The sequence below is a fragment of the Ascidiella aspersa genome, chromosome 9 (assembly GCF_963924565.1).
Source record: "Ascidiella aspersa chromosome 9, kaAscAspe10.2, whole genome shotgun sequence".
NCBI lineage: Eukaryota > Metazoa > Chordata > Ascidiacea > Phlebobranchia > Ascidiidae > Ascidiella > Ascidiella aspersa.
Genome location: NC_139455.1, coordinates 18,583,982 through 18,601,136, shown reverse-complemented (window position 1 = coordinate 18,601,136; position 17,155 = coordinate 18,583,982). Strand labels below are relative to the sequence as shown.

General features: G+C 35.9%; 2 protein-coding genes across 2 annotated transcripts in view; both read left to right on the top strand.

The window, feature by feature from the left end:
- Positions 1-17,155, top strand: part of LOC146133404 (uncharacterized) — a 280,938-nt gene that overhangs the window by 229,397 nt on the left and 34,386 nt on the right. The window lies entirely within an intron of this gene.
- The window catches only part of LOC146133407 (uncharacterized), a 32,904-nt gene that overhangs the window by 6,346 nt on the left and 9,403 nt on the right, over positions 1-17,155 (top strand). The window contains exons 7-19 of the mRNA XM_083397732.1: positions 297-397; positions 984-1,156; positions 1,541-1,659; positions 1,972-2,071; positions 3,206-3,402; positions 3,547-3,774; positions 5,226-5,369; positions 5,916-6,114; positions 6,714-6,836; positions 6,985-7,077; positions 7,480-7,647; positions 8,639-8,777; positions 9,154-9,379. Of these exons, the coding sequence (XP_083253858.1) occupies positions 297-397; positions 984-1,156; positions 1,541-1,659; positions 1,972-2,071; positions 3,206-3,402; positions 3,547-3,774; positions 5,226-5,369; positions 5,916-6,114; positions 6,714-6,836; positions 6,985-7,077; positions 7,480-7,647; positions 8,639-8,777; positions 9,154-9,379 (2,010 nt within the window). The remainder of the gene's footprint in view (positions 1-296; positions 398-983; positions 1,157-1,540; positions 1,660-1,971; positions 2,072-3,205; positions 3,403-3,546; positions 3,775-5,225; positions 5,370-5,915; positions 6,115-6,713; positions 6,837-6,984; positions 7,078-7,479; positions 7,648-8,638; positions 8,778-9,153; positions 9,380-17,155) is intronic.

Genomic DNA, 17,155 nt, shown 5'->3' with positions numbered 1-17,155 from the left:
AAGGGACGTCTAAACAAGTAACTTTAGGAAACCTGAGGTTATCGTTCAAACTAGTGGTGTACAATAAAAAGAAAGTATTAGGTTCTTGTTGAAAAACTGCCATGTTGACAACTGACTGCAACTGTAGCATACAATGTATATTGTAGCTACAAATTTTCCCTGAGTAGAAAACGTCGAGCAGGCAAACATTGGCTGAAAATGTTTTGGTCATTTATACGCTTGGTAATAAACCATGGAGCGACTGGAGCGTCTTAAAATAATGAAGTAATTTATTCAAAACATTGCCTTTTTTACAGATTAATTTGGTTCTGCGGTGAGGTGGTTACCACTTCATTGCTCGACAGGTGTTCTGCCAAGCTGCCTTGGGTCAAATTTTTCAACTTGTACAGCATATCAGGTTTGTTCACACAACTAACTTTTTTATGTTCTGAAAAGCAAGTTATACAGTACCTTAACTAACAAAGTGTTAGCGAAAAGTGACAATCTGGGGCTTTTGATATTGCATATGGCTCTAATTAAAATTCCTAGCAAAATATTAACATTTCAAAAAATAGAAAACCTAAAGGGCAATCATAAGTCATAGCAAGTATACACCAAAAACAATCAAAAAAAATTCGTCGCTAAACATGCTCGCTATAGTGCGATTGACTGTATGTGGGCTCCTTGCGAGTTAGTGGGGAGACAAAATACTACAAACCATTGCCCAAAACGGGACCAAAAACGACTGCATTTCATAATTTACGACTGCCCAAAATTTTAAGTCAAAATTCCGGCAAGCATTTACGCAAAAGATGTTTGACGGATATAGGGACTGTAATGCTGTCTGGCAGGAAGGTAGAAAAGAATTGTACTCCTAGTTGCATGACAATTATGTAACAAAACAATAAAAGTCAAACATGTTACTTATAAACTGCCAATCAAAATGGATGCTTTTATAAACAAGTGTAAAACAGGTGACATTTGCTCGTTTTTTTGACTTGCAGAGTCCCATGACGTTTCTTACTGCGACTTGAACAAGTTCCTTCAGGAAGAAGGCGAGGAAAAGAATTCAGCCAAACGCAGAAAGTTCGCACCCGTGGGAAAAGTCTACCCGGAAGTGAATGTGGTAATTCTGGACGAAAATGGAAAACCGCAGCCTGTCGGAATGCCAGGCGAGGTTAGAGCTTTTTTATTTAAAAGTACATGGCCATATTTAGAGAACCCTAATTTTTATTTCGTTGTCTGTTGAGTTTTTGAAATGCATATTTTAACTAAACAAAATAAAAATTAACATATCAATATGTAAAATCGTACTTTTGATTTTTAGCGAATTTATTTAACTAAATTAAACAAGTTCAACACTACATAAAAACTAGAATAAAGAGTTATTTTTTAAGTAATTTCTTCTAAAAAATGTTTGTTTAATTGTTTTACCAACATTTTTGAGCACAGATGTAGTGCCTTTCGTTGTGTTCCTCAGTGACTTCGCTTTCTATCTCAAAATCTAACATTAAAAAGTGTAAAAATTATAGCCACGGTATTTAAACTCTATGCAACGCAGATATACGTGGGAGGTCCAACCCTGGCTCACGGATACTTGAATCGAGATGAACTAAACAAAGTACGCTTCATTTCGATTCCAGAAGGAGTAGTGACGTCATTTGGCGACCAACTGTACAGGTAAGAGTTTCGCACTTATCAATGCGGGCAGGTATTTAGCGATATCGGCCTATTTACGATTTAACAATCAGCAAAGGTCTGTCAAAAATATCACATATATTTACGGTTTCTATGTTTAACTTGCCACCAAGCAACCAACGCAAAGGTGGTATTAGTTTCCGTTTAAAATTTTAAAAAGAAAATCGTTCTAAAAGTTGGACCAGCTTTTTTACAGCGGTTGTTTAAAATACTTGTTTGCACTAAAGTTGAGTCGGCCAAGTATTTCACACTTAATTAAAAGTAATCGAAGCATATTTATTATTTTGTGATAAGGACGGGCGATTGGGGATTAATCCGTAGCGACAGAAACCTGGAGATATGCGGACGATGCGATACAATGGTGAAGATACGAGGCTACAGCATCGAAATACAGGTTGGAATAGATAATTATTCTACAGCAAGGGTTCTTGAACTGGGATGAAGCCCATGAACTAGTTTTAGGGGGTCCATGAATGCCAACTTATATTAGTGTATATTTAAGAAGTAATTAATTTAAAAAAAAAAATTATTAAAAATAAAACGGTTATGCACTGATGAATTTAGACCAGTGATTCTCAACCGCGGCTCTGAATTGTACATTTTGTGGCTCTCACTAAGGTAGTGAAAAATTAGTTTGTAGTAGCAGAATTGCAACAAAGAAAGTAAGATAAACCAAGAATTAATGAATTGTAGCAAGGATCCCGAGTACGAAGTACTAATGTTACCCGGTTACTTCCGTCCCGCTGTTTAAAATAATTTTGTGGTTTGTTACGTCACAATATATTTAGTCCTGATCGACAAGCTATGGCAATAGGCAAAGCTATGGCAAACACTGTTAATTAGTTAGCCTAGGCTAGCGTAATATATATTTGTTGTTTTCTTGTTGCTATTTTAATGTTTTTTAATTATATGCCTATTCTGTTGTTTTTTATGCGGCTCCTTGCAAACCTTAGGTTTGAAATGCGGCTCTGGCTCTAAAAAAGGTTGAGAATCACTGATTTAGACTCAACTTTACTTTTACATATTGTGGACCGAAAACTGCAGATTTTTGAAGTCTATGACGTCATTTTTTTTAATTCCTTGCCTATACGTGTTCCACACGAAGCAAAGAAAAAATTAAGGGGTCCGCGGTAAAAAAAAGTTTAAGAACCCCTGTTCTACAGCATCAGAGTGCTCGTATGACTTTCAACAAGTAAAATTTAAATCATTTTAAGCTTGAACGTTATAGGCCCTGGGTAAAGAAAACACACGTCTACACAATTCCTTGGTTATAGGAGTACTTTGTTACTGATTTCGGTGAGGAATGTGGAATGTGTGTCATTATCAGTGGTCAGTTCGAATTATGAAGCACAATGTGCATAATTATAGTGGCAATTGCTAAGATGGTTAAGACCCTATAACAACGACAAGGTAACCTGAAAAAATCATTCGCTTTCTAATCTGATACTGCAGAACGACATCATCAGACTATAAGGATGTAAGCTAAGTTTTTTAACACTTTTATGCTTGCAATCGATGCATGCTTTAGGCGGTGGAAAACGCCCTGGTCGAACTGGAGTCGGTGAACGCGTGCGTGGTTTTAGCAGTAGGAGAGGAAGGTCAGGACAAACAGCTGGTGGCTTATGTCGTTCCGGAGGAAGGAGCCACCAAAAAGACCATCCGGGACGCTCTCAAGTCAAAGCTCCCCTTCTACATGATCCCCACCTACTTCGTGTTCCTCGGCAGGTGTGGTTTTGCCATTCTATATGATAAGCTAATTAATTTTAGTTCCTTCCTAAATATATTTTCCTGAATGTTGCATATACAATTATTTTTGATGAACTCTCGTATCGCCAAGTAATTACATGTTCACCCGAATCCGATTTCCAGCATTCCCGTTCTTCCCGCATCCGGGAAGTTAGACAAGAAGGCTCTTCCCTCCGTCTTCTCGCGTCGAGCCTCCGAAGTCCAGCTCTTTACGTCATCCAGGTCACTAAGTGGCGGGGAGGATCGGAGCGCTCCCATCTCGGAGTCGGAGGAGTTTCTGGAATCGGCCTGGAAGGAGATCCTCCAGATGGAGTTTATCGATGTCCAGGAGAGCTTCTTTGATCTGGGAGGGTGAGGACAATAATTTGATCTAGTTTAAACCAGAGTTGGATGAATTACATTAATTTATCAAGTGGATTTAGAATTACAATTACTCCCTTTATTGTTTCAATTACAATTACAAAATTGTAATTTACTAAGTTTTATATTTCTGCTGAAATATGGAAAACAGCTTATGGAACATTACTGAAACTTCAATTTTCTCAATATCAATGTATTGAGACAAAATTCAATTAAAACTACACAGAATAAAAACGCCTTAAATACATTAAAATTCCATTAAAACTGTAATTAATTACATTAAAATTACAAATTACAATTGATCCTCTGGTTTAATCCTAGTGAAGCAACTCTGGTTGAAACCTATAGTAAAGCATCCATCCACGCACGCGCAACTGTGATTTGACCAGGAATGTATATTAGCCAATTATAGATGTCTATTAATGTCGGAAGAAGTAATCAAATTTTTAAAGAAAAAGATTTTAATTAAACATAAAACATTTTTGCTCTGAATGAATTCACTCTAACATATTTTTGAACCGAAAACAGAAGGTTTATAAAGTTTATTTGTGTTGTGACGTAAATTTATGACGTCATCTTTAAAAATTTCTTCCCCAACGTGGTCCATGCGAAGCAAAAACTTCTTTAGGGGTCCGCGGTAAAAAAAGTTAAGAACCCCTGATTTAGGAGCATATTGGTTGGATGGAGTAGTAAGACGTAAAAAGAATATAAAGGAGCTATAAATTTGCCCTTTTTATCTCAAAAACACAAATATTTATTATCCGTACAATGCCTAACGCGCAATATGAAATTGTAGAAACTTTATATTTCTTGAATCGGGGTGTTAGGTAGATCAGTGGTTCTCAACCGCCGGTCCGCGTAAACTTTCCTGCCGGTCCGCCAAATATATTACAATCTTAAATCTCAACTACAAAATGCAAGATGCTGATTGCTTGTCCACCAAATTTAGAATTTCGCCAGCTGAGTAATTTGCAACATTGTGACGTAACATAGAGTTAATAGTCTACTTTGTACTTTATCGTACGTCACAATGGTGCAAATGTTGTGCCCAACTGTTTAAAAAAATTAGGCTACTGATCGTTTAAGTCGTAAATTTTAGGACCAGTTGTATATGAAAAACTTTAATAGAACCACGTATAACACGTACCGGTATGATATAAAAAAAACAGCAGCAAATTGCTCAATGAATTTAAGTTTCCACTCTTTGCTTTTAAGTTGCATACTTTTGTCATATTTGCATTTTTCGTTGATTTTGATTGTTTAAGGTCCACGGGTCCGCCAAATTTGTTTTGAAATTTTACCGGTCCGTAAGCTATAAAAGGTTGAGAACCACTGATGTAGATGGTCTTTTGATGTGTAAGAGGTCTGCTCCCTTAAGGGGAAAAAGTGTACCGTATACCACCAATCAATATGGATCAATATTAGTTTTTTCTTTATTTTAGGCACTCGCTTCTGGCCGCTCGACTGCTGAGCAAAATTCGCGAGCACTACAGCTGTGACATCACAATGCAGGTTCTGTTCTCGAACCCGACGATTGTTGGACTTGCGAAGTGGCTTGACAACGGACAGAACGGGAGCAAGGAACAGTAAGTTAAAAAATGCCGGTTTTATGTCAAAATGAAGTTGGAGATTCTTATGCATGAGTGGTTCCTAACCTTTTCGTTCTAGCCACCCCGTTTTCAGTTTTTTTTCCAAATTTTGGTGTATGATACACGAACCAGAGTTAATTGAAATCGCGTTTAAATTTGCGAAGTGTTAATGTTTATTGACGGATTGTTTCAAAATTTGCCAAAAATATCCGGATTTATGCAAAAAGCATTCATAACTAGATAAAAGAGCCAAAAGCCCTCTCTTAGTTTATTGCTTTGGTTCACTGTAGTTATATTCGTAAGCAGTATTTCGCACATCCTTAACAACCGAGGAAATATTATTCACAAAACAGCTTTCTAATAATCGCAATTCTTTACCAACGTACAATTGTACAAGCGTTCGGTGTCATTCGCCCTGACGAAGGCGACTTGCATAGTTTGCCATACGTTGGAATTACAATTACCAGAGGAGCTGTTTCTTGACTAATATTACTATGCCTGGTAGCAGCAGTTTATTTATTGAACCGAGGAAATGTTCGACAGAGAATCGTCGTCGGAGTTGGATCTAAACGCCGAAGTTGTAATTCACGGCATCGGCCAGGTGAACATGGACATACAACTGCGTGCCTTCTGGCGATCCATGCGCTTCGGGAACCGGCTGTGGCGGGCCAGGGTCCTCCTCACCGGCGCCACTGGCTTCCTGGGAGCCTACATACTGAGGGAATTGCTCATGACCACCAAGGTATGAAACAACATGAACCCAAGCCAGACCGACTATTGAAAAGGAGATTTTCCCTTACATGCCTCAATTTAAACAGTTGGGGGCACCGGGGATTTCTAAGCTTGCCCTCGCACATTTTCCGTGTTTTGCGAAAAACTAAACAGCGTTTAAGCTGCATAGATAGCATATTATGAAGACGCGTTGGCTTTAAATAAGATTCGGTTGTTATAAACTAGATGCTAGAATTTTGAGCTAGATTTCTAGAAAATGTTAAGCTAATTGGTTATTGTGCCAATGAGTATTTATTGTAGTAGCTCTTGTACACATTTCACTTCCTTTCGTCAATTTAAAATTTCGATATGTAACGACTCTAAAAAGCAATGACTGCGAAGAATACAATAATTTATATTGTTAATCTATTTAAAAATAGCTTAAAACTAGTATTATGTGGTTTGCTTCAACTAGAATTTAAGCAAAATGTAAACTAAAGGTACGTCTAACTTATGGTTAAATTATTTTAAATTAAAATGGATATTATACTCTTGTCGCGAGAATGAGAATTTTAGCAGTTAATTCGAATTCATCAAATATGACTAAAATTTTCTCATTGCCAATTTCAGGCTCAAATCTACTGCCTTGCGCGGCGACACCCAGAAACCAGCGCCCGGGACCGTCTGCTTCAAAACCTTGACTTTTACGAGGTCTTTAAGCACAACAATAAGGACAACCCTGAACTGCTAAAGGTAAATTTTAGCAACATATACAGAAGTGTTAAAAAGCACGATGAACTAACTTTGACTTAAGAGTTCAATAGTATCGAACAACTGAGTTAATGTAGTTTCTTTTGGACTTGGTTAATATACTGTTTTTTTTTTTGACATCTTTTTTTAGTTGTTTGACAAACGAGTCCACCCGATGACTGGGGATGTTGCCTTGGTCGAGATGGGACTCAATGAAGAAGATTACGCATATTTGACTTACGAGGTATACGAGAAAATGGAAAATTCTTGTCTATTGACCTTCTACTGAGATTTCAATTTAAATGTTAAGCTTTTTGTGTTCATGTTCACTTGATTTCAACAACTATCGACTGATACGATGCTGATATCAATAGCGGATAATTTAATACAAGTGTGGGTGTTTGATTGACACTAATTTATTTATTACTTGAAACGCTTACACTCATAAGATAATTATAAGGCATAAGCCTATCTCCCAGCTATGGTATCGCCATATTTTTGGTATTTAATTGGTGAAATAATGGATTGAGCAGTAAACCTTGCTTATTTTAATTGTTGGTTTTGTTTGTCTTTTATATTGTAAGCATTATTTTGTAAAAGACTTGGCATTTACACTTCAAGCATTTGCATTCAAATGACGTCGCAGATTGATTACGTCATACACGCTGCTGCCTACGTCAACCTGGTGTACCCATATGACGTATTGAAAGGCACCAACGTCACAGGAACGCAGCACGTCCTTCTGTTTGCGAGGACTGGAAAGATCAAGCCTGTTCACTACGTCAGCACTAACGCTGTCTATCCAGATGGAAAGGTTCGATATATATTTACAACAATTTTAACAGTGTATACTGACAATTAGGAATGTCCGATAATTTTGGATCGAGCCGATACCCGATGCCAAGTGGTAGTATCGGTACTCGTCTTGAAATGGTATCGGTGCGCGTCCGTTTCCAAACAAATTTAGAAATTTCAGCTATGATTTGCAATATAACGTAACGATTCCTACCTTGAAAGGTAAATTTGAATAAAATAAATAGTAAATTACCAACTAGAGTTAACTGAACTCTTTACAAAAATTGGCGCCTAAAAAGCTGGAAAAAATTGCTTTTAATGTTTCGATTTAATCTATTTGCTTATTTGAGCGTATTAATGACGTCACTTGCTATCGAATTTGATCGCGATATTTTGTGTTCAAAATATCGGTTATTGGAATAAAATGTTAAGTATTGGACATCCCTACTGACAATCGTTTGTATTTTGTAAACGACAAGTCTATTCTGGCTTGAACTTCAAACTTACTACAACTTAAACAGTAAACCTCAGTGAAAGATTAATTATATCAACAGAAGGGATTACACGATCCAGAAATGCAAACCTTTTTGGAAGCCATTGACAAGAGTAAATTTGAAAACTGTTCAAGTTTTCTATATTGAGTGCGTTAATTAGTAATGTCCAAAACTCGACTGTTAATTTCATAGCGATACCCGAAATGTTGGACAAAGACGATATAGTCTTTATTATGCTCCAACAAGAAAAATAGATAAAATTTAAACGATGAGAAGTATTTTGTTCGCAGTTATTTAATCAAATTTGCTTAGTTTTAACAAGTTTTGTTAAATTTAGTTGTTTTTTTTTAGAAATTGCTGCGTCAGATCGTAAATCGTACCTAAACCACCATGTAGTATCAGAAATACCGTGACACTGGGTAGTGGGTATCGGATGTAACCTGTATTTTTTTACATCCCAAGCTTTAATTATGCATAAACATAGAAATAAGTTTATCATCGATATTCTTACTTTAGACTAGTTGCAAAGAAGCTCCGGTTGGAAAGGAAGACTCTCTGGCGCTCTCCAACGGTTATTCACAGAGCAAATGGGTGTCAGAGGCAATCCTGCAAAAAGCAATTCAACAAGGATTGCCAGTTTCAATATACAGAATAGGTAAGTCATACTTATCCGGCAATATTCGTTTTGTAACTCCATAGTTTAATTTTTAATTTTGGATCATTATGTAGCATGTTGCAATTTTTGTCAGTTTTTAGAGAGTAGAAGGGTTAAATAGGTTTGTAAAACATTTACAAACTGAATTCACGATTATTAGTATACAAATTTGGTATAGTTATTCAGAATTTCGCCAATTTTGTCGGAAATTTGATCAAGGAAACCTCGATTGGAAATATATTTATAAACGGATAATCGTTGTGACTTATTTACAACGGGATAAATACAGAATATTTGTTAAAAAGTAAAAACTTTAAACTATTGCACATTTAAATTTGTTTGCTTATTATGACGTCATAGTTCAAATCATTCTCAGGCAACATATCGGGCGACAGCAACAGCGGGGGCTGGAACCCCGCCGACTTCATTCTTTTGGTTTTGCGCGCGTCACTGATGACGTCATCATTTCCTGACGTCGAGTGGCAGATCGAGATGACGCCGGTGGACTTCGTGAGCAAGTGCATCGTGAGACTCTCACAGGAGTTACGCTCGTCGGTTCACAAGATCTTTCACGTCGTTCAACCGGAGCGTATCACGGGAAGGTATTGTGAGCTCGTGAGATTAGTATTTGTTGATTTAATGCCAAGTGGGAGTATCGGTACTCATCGGATACTACGTTGATAACGATGCTTATCCGATACTATGTTAACATGAAAATTTCAGCCACGATTTACAATTTAGTGCTGCGATCCTACCTTCAAAATAGTAGGTTAACCATTGGAGGTAAAAAAATTCTTCACACTAAAGCAGTATTTTGCCCAAAAGCTTGAAAAATACCTTTGAACGTCTCGATTGCATCTATTTTGCTAGTTTTGACATAGAAGTGACGTCATTTGGTATCGAGTCCCAATGCTTTGTGTCCAAAATATCGGGTATGTAGATCGGATTAAAATGTCTATATTAGACATTCAATGTAAGTGATGTTTCAATTTATACGGTCGCTTCATGCTTGTTATATGTAAAAACACGGGATGCTTTTATCTTGGGCCAATTGAGAAAGCACACTTATTGGAAGGGCACAACATGAACTCGCGTATACTTGAAATACAACTGGGTCGAGGAAACATTTTAACAATATTATCATTGACCTTGCTAAAGCTTAGCAAACACACAAAATTGGAGATGCATGAACGGCGAATTTCCTCCATGTTACCAAAAGTTTCATTACAATTACTTAAGGGTCAAGGAAATGTCATAAATAGGGCGAATATTTTTTGACTTCTCAAAAAAAGTCAAAATTTTGTCAAAATATACACGTTAGGTCAAAATTTTTCAATATTTTTGTAAGTCAAAATCGAATAAAAATGCAGATAAAGCGCTTACAAAATTAAAAAAAAACTAGACGGGGGTGCGGTTGTTGTATATTTTGTCAGGGGGTATATTTTCAGGGCTTAGTGTTTATTTTACATTTTTACTTTATTTTATTTTTTTTATTTTATTCATTTTTTTTTTAATATTTTCTATTGTGTACTTTATATTATATATCTTGTTTTTTATTTTCCTTAACTTGTTTCTGCAAGCAAAAACAGATATGGGCCGAAAACTTCCCCACTTAACTTATGCCTTCGATGCGAAAGGGGTTCAAATATGGCGTAGAATTTGGGGAATGATCGAAACATATATTTGATAAATAGAATTTACGTAGATAATGCGTATGGTCATTTTATTAAATTTTGACCAGCTTACGTGTTTGAAAAGCAAATATTATCATTTTCCTAAAGACTTAAAATGGTTTAAGGCCTATGGTTTGCAATACTTTTGCAAACTTTTACTGGGTAAATTTTTCCCATGGCTTGGTCCGAGCAATCACTGTTAAAACAGACTTTAAATCTGTAGTTTCAAACAATATGAAACACACTATTATGTGCCTAATATGCCTAATACGCAAACTATTAAATCGAAGTTTTGCTAGTTGTTTAGGCCTGATATTGGTATGTTGGTTGGAGCAACATGCACAACAGGTGCTAACAGAGAGGCGTACACTGCCTTAAGATTTCGCATTTAAATTTGCGGCGGTAAATACACCCTATTGACACTTCATTATTAGGCGAAGCATATCGCAAAGTAATTGGTCGCCCCAAAAAATGCTGACGCCGCATTTAAAGCAAGCATTATAAATGTGTCGCCGATATTCTGCCTTGAACATCCCTACTCGAAATGCTTCCCTCCGTTAATTGTACGGTGGGTGAAACTTTATTCACGGCCTTACCTCTTTGTGTATTACCGCGACAATACGATGAAATACGATTTGGAGAATATTGGAAACATCGTATTTGGAGAATATTTGCTATTTGCACCTGTTCTGTATGTTACTCCAATCCAACATATCTACACACAATTATAAGTTGTGTATAATAATATAATAACTTATGGCTTTGAAGCGAAGGGGGTTCAAATATGGCGTAGATTTTGGCAAATGATCGAAACATACATTTGATCAATAAAAATTTACGTAGATAATGCTTACGGCCATGTTATTACATTTTGGTCAGCTAGCATGTTTAAAAAGTCAATATTTTCATTCTCTCTAAATGATTTAACGTCTATGGTTTGCTATACTTTTTCCAACTTTTACTGTGTAAATTTTTACCATGCCTTGGTCTGAGCAATCACTGTTGAAACAGAGTTTAAATCTGTAGTTTTGAGCAATATGCAAACACGTTTATGTGCCTAATAAGCCACGTTTTATATTGAAAGTTTTGCCAATTTAAATCCAATAAACGCAAGATTTATTTATTTATGACGCCATGTTATGACGTAGCTTTGTAACGTCGTCGTTAAGAATGCGTTAAACTTAAGCTTTTTGTTGTTGCGGCCCTTGTATAATTATATTTGCTTAGACCTGGTGTTGATATGTTTGAATGGTGCAACAATTACAACATGTGCTAACAGAGATGTGTACACTGCCTGTAGGATTCGCATTTAAATTTGCGGTGGTAAAATATTTTGTGTTGTAAGAGCAATAGGTTTTTTTACTTAGAGAGGCCTCTTTATGAAAGGCAAGTCGCATGTGCATAGTTTTACTAGGCAAGCCACTTCCAACACAAATGTTGCACGCGCGGGACAATAGGGCGCAGCAGGGATGCCAGCAGCCGCCTCGTCGCGACGCGAGCTGGACAAAGCAAGCGAATATGAACGAATTCTGTATGAAAGTTTTTCTGCTGCTAGATGGCTGTCGTTAGCTACAAAGTGCTAAAACGCAATATTTCAGGTTTTTACCCCCCAAGCAAAGGCCCCTGGGAGTGCAGCCTCATAAACTTTTACAAAGCACCTACATACCACTCTACGCCATTTCTGAAAATTTGAAGGTTCTACGATGTCTACTTTTTCTATAAAGCTTCGGACAAAAAGCGGTCTGAAACATACCATAGGAAACCAAAAAAGAACTAGACGGGGGTGCGGTTGTTGTTTATTTTGTCAGGGGGTATACTTTCAAGGTTTAGTGTTATTTTTTTTTAATTTTTAATTTTTTTTTTTTTCAATTTTTTTTTTAATATTTTTGATTGACTTAATTATTTATTTTTATTTTTCAATATTTTTATTTTTTAATGTTTTTATTTTTATTATTTATTTTTTTTATTTAGTTTTTTTTGATTTTTGTTTTAATTTTTAATTTTTTATGTTTTATTTTTATTTTATTATTTTTTTTTTTATTTAATACTTTTTATTTTTTAATATTTTGTATTGTGTATTTTATATTATATATTTTGTTTTTCATTTTCCTTAACTTGTTTCTGCAAGCAAAAACAGATATGGGCCGAAAAATTCCCCACTTAAGCCTTTGATGCGAAAGGGATTCAAATATGGCGTAGATTTTGGGGAATGATCGAAACATATATTTGATAAATAGAATTTACGTAGATAGTGTGTATGGCCATTTTATTACATTTTGGCCAGCTTACGTGTTTGAAAAACAAATATTATCATTCTCCCAAAGACTTAAAATGGTTTAACGCCTATGGTTTGCTATACTTTTGCAAACTTTTACTCGGTAAATTTTTACCATGGCTTGGTCCGAGCAATCACTGTTAAAACAGACTTTAAATCTGTAGTTTTAAACAATATGAAACACACTATTATGTTCTCAATACGCAAACTATTAAATCGAAAGTTTTGCTAGTTGTTTAGGCCTGATGTTGGTAGGTTGGTTGGAGCAACATGCACAACAGGTGCTAACAGAGAGGCGTACACTGCCTTAAGATTTCGCATTTAAATTTGCAGCGGACACTTGATTATTAGGCGAAGCTTATCGCAAAGTAATTGGTCGCCCGAAAAAATGCTGACGCTGCATTTAAAGCAAGCATTATAAATGTGTCGCCGATATTCTGCTTTGAACATCTCTACTCGCAATGCTTCCCTCCGTTAATTGTACGCTGGGTGAAACTTTATTCACGGCCTTACCTCTTTGTGTATTACCGCGACAATACGATGAAATACGATTTGGAGAATATTGGAAACATCGTATTTGGAGAATATTTGCTATTTGCACCTGTTCTGTATGTTACTCCAATCCAACATATCTACACACAATTATAAGTTGTGTATAATAATATAATAACTTATGGCTTTGAAGCGAAGGGGGTTCAAATATGGCGTAGATTTTGGCAAATGATCGAAACATACATTTGATCAATAAAAATTTACGTAGATAATGCTTACGGCCATGTTATTACATTTTGGTCAGCTAGCATGTTTAAAAAGTCAATATTTTCATTCTCTCTAAATGATTTAACGTCTATGGTTTGCTATACTTTTTCCAACTTTTACTGTGTAAATTTTTACCATGCCTTGGTCTGAGCAATCACTGTTGAAACAGAGTTTAAATCTGTAGTTTTGAGCAATATGCAAACACGTTTATGTGCCTAATAAGCCACATTTTATATTGAAAGTTTTGCCAATTTAAATCCAATAAACGCAAGATTTATTTATTTATGACGCCATGTTATGACGTAGCTTTGTAACGTCGTCGTTAAGAATGCGTTAAACTTAAGCTTTTTGTTGTTGCGGCCCTTGTATAATTATATTTGCTTAGACCTGGTGTTGACATGTTTGAATGGTGCAACAATTACAACATGTGCTAACAGAGATGTGTACACTGCCTGTAGGATTCGCATTTAAATTTGCGGTGGTAAAATATTTTGTGTTGTAAGAGCAATAGGTTTTTTTACTTAGAGAGGCCTCTTTATGAAAGGCAAGTCGCATGTGCATAGTTTTACTAGGCAAGCCACTTCCAACACAAATGTTGCACGCGCGGGACAATAGGGCGCAGCAGGGATGCCAGCAGCCGCCTCGTCGCGACGCGAGCTGGACAAAGCAAGCGAATATGAACGAATTCTGTATGAAAGTTTTTCTGCTGCTAGATGGCTGTCGTTAGCTACAAAGTGCTAAAACGCAATATTTCAGGTTTTTACCCCCCAAGCAAAGGCCCCTGGGAGTGCAGCCTCATAAACTTTTACAAAGCACCTACATACCACTCTACGCCATGTCTGAAAATTTGAAGGTTCTACGATGTCTACTTTTTCTATAAAGCTTCGGACAAAACTCGGTCTGAAACAAACCATAGGAAACCATAGGAAACCATAGGAAACCATAGGAAACCATAGGAAACCATAGGAAACCAAAAAAGAATAACGGCAAAAACAAGATATGTCCCGAAAATAAATTTTCGGCCCATATAATAACGGCAAAAACAAGATATGTCCCGAAAATAAATTTTCGGCCCATATAACTAGACGGGGGTGCGGTTGTTGTATATTTTGTCAGGGGATATATTTTCAGGGCTTAGTGTTTATTTTCAATTTTTACTTTATATTAATTTTTTTTTTTTTTAATTCTTTTTTTAATATTTTGTATTGTGTACTTTATATTATATATTTTGTTTTTCATTTTCCTTAACTTGTTTCTGCAAGCAAAAACAGATATGGGCCGAAAACTTCCCCACTTAAAATATGCCTTTGATGCGAAAGGGGTTCAAATATGGCGTAGAATTTGGGGAATGATCGAAACATATATTTGATAAATAGAATTTACTTAGATAATGCATATGGCTATTTTATTAAATTTTGACCAGCTTACGTGTTTGAAAATCAAATATTATCATTCTCTTAAAGACTAAAAATGGTTTAACGCCTATGGTTTGCTATACTTTTGCAAACTTTCACTAGGTAATTTTTTACCATAGCTTGGTCCGAGCAATCACTGTTAAAACAGGCTTTAAATCTGTCGTTTCAAACAATATGAAAAACACTATTACGTGCCTAATACGCAAACTATTATATCGAAAGTTTTGCTAGATAAGTTTAGGCCTGATGTTGGTATGCTGGTTGGAGCAAGATGCACAACAGGTGCTAACAGAGAGGCGTAGACTGCCTTAAGATTTCGCATTTAAACTTGCGGCGGTAAATACACCCTATTGACACTTAATTATTAGGCGAAGCTTATCGCGAAGTAATTGGTCGCCCCAAAAAATGCTGACGCCGCATTTAAAGCAAGCATTATAAATGTGTCGCCGATATTCTGCCTTGAACATCCCTACTCGAAATGCTTCCCTCCGTTAATTGTACGGTGGGTGAAACTTTATTCACGGCCTTACCTCTTTGTGTATTACCGCGACAATACGATGAAATACGATTTGGAGAATATTGGAAACATCGTATTTGGAGAATATTTGCTATTTGCACCTGTTCTGTATGTTACTCCAATCCAACATATCTACACACAATTATAAGTTGTGTATAATAATATAATAACTTATGGCTTTGAAGCGAAGGGGGTTCAAATATGGCGTAGATTTTGGCAAATGATCGAAACATACATTTGATCAATAAAAATTTACGTAGATAATGCTTACGGCCATGTTATTACATTTTGGTCAGCTAGCATGTTTAAAAAGTCAATATTTTCATTCTCTCTAAATGATTTAACGTCTATGGTTTGCTATACTTTTTCCAACTTTTACTGTGTAAATTTTTACCATGCCTTGGTCTGAGCAATCACTGTTGAAACAGAGTTTAAATCTGTAGTTTTGAGCAATATGCAAACACGTTTATGTGCCTAATAAGCCACGTTTTATTTTAAAAGTTTTGCCAATTTAAATCCAATAAACGCAAGATTTATTTATTTATGACGCCATGTTATGACGTAGCTTTGTAACGTCGTCGTTAAGAATGCGTTAAACTTAAGCTTTTTGTTGTTGCGGCCCTTGTATAATTATATTTGCTTAGACCTGGTGTTGATATGTTTGAATGGTGCAACAATTACAACATGTGCTAACAGAGATGTGTACACTGCCTGTAGGATTCGCATTTAAATTTGCGGTGGTAAAATATTTTGTGTTGTAAGAGCAATAGGTTTTTTTACTTAGAGAGGCCTCTTTATGAAAGGCAAGTCGCATGTGCATAGTTTTACTAGGCAAGCCACTTCCAACACAAATGTTGCACGCGCGGGACAATAGGGCGCAGCAGGGATGCCAGCAGCCGCCTCGTCGCGACGCGAGCTGGACAAAGCAAGCGAATATGAACGAATTCTGTATGAAAGTTTTTCTGCTGCTAGATGGCTGTCGTTAGCTACAAAGTGCTAAAATGCAATATTTCAGGTTTTTACCCCCCAAGCAAAGGCCCCTGGGAGTGCAGCCTCATAAACTTTTACAAAGCACCTACATACCACTCTACGCCATGTCTGAAAATTTGAAGGTTCTACGATGTCTACTTTTTCTATAAAGCTTCGGACAAAAGTCGGTCTGAAACAAACCATAGGAAACCATAGGAAACCAAAAAAAACTAGACGGGGGTGCGGTTGTTGTTTGATTTGTCAGGGGGTATACTTTCAAGGTTTAGTGTTATTTTTTTTTAATTTTTAATTTTTTTTTTTTTCAATTTTTTTTTTAATATTTTTGATTGACTTAATTATTTATTTTTATTTTTCAATATTTTTATTATTTATTTTTTTTATTTAGTTTTTTTTGATTTTTGTTTTAATTTTTAATTTTTTATGTTTTATTTTTATTTTCATTTTTTTTTATTTAATACTTTTTATTTTTTAATATTTTGTATTGTGTATTTTATATTATATATTTTGTTTTTCATTTTCCTTAACTTGTTTCTGCAAGCAAAAACAGATATGGGCCGAAAAATTCCCCACTTAAGCCTTTGATGCGAAAGGGAATCAAATATGGCGTAGATTTTGGGAAATGATCGAAACATATATTTGATAAATTGAATTTACGTAGATAGTGTGTATGGCCATTTTATTACATTTTGGCCAGCTTACGTGTTTGAAAAACAAATATTATCATTCTCCCAAAGACTTAAAATGGTTTA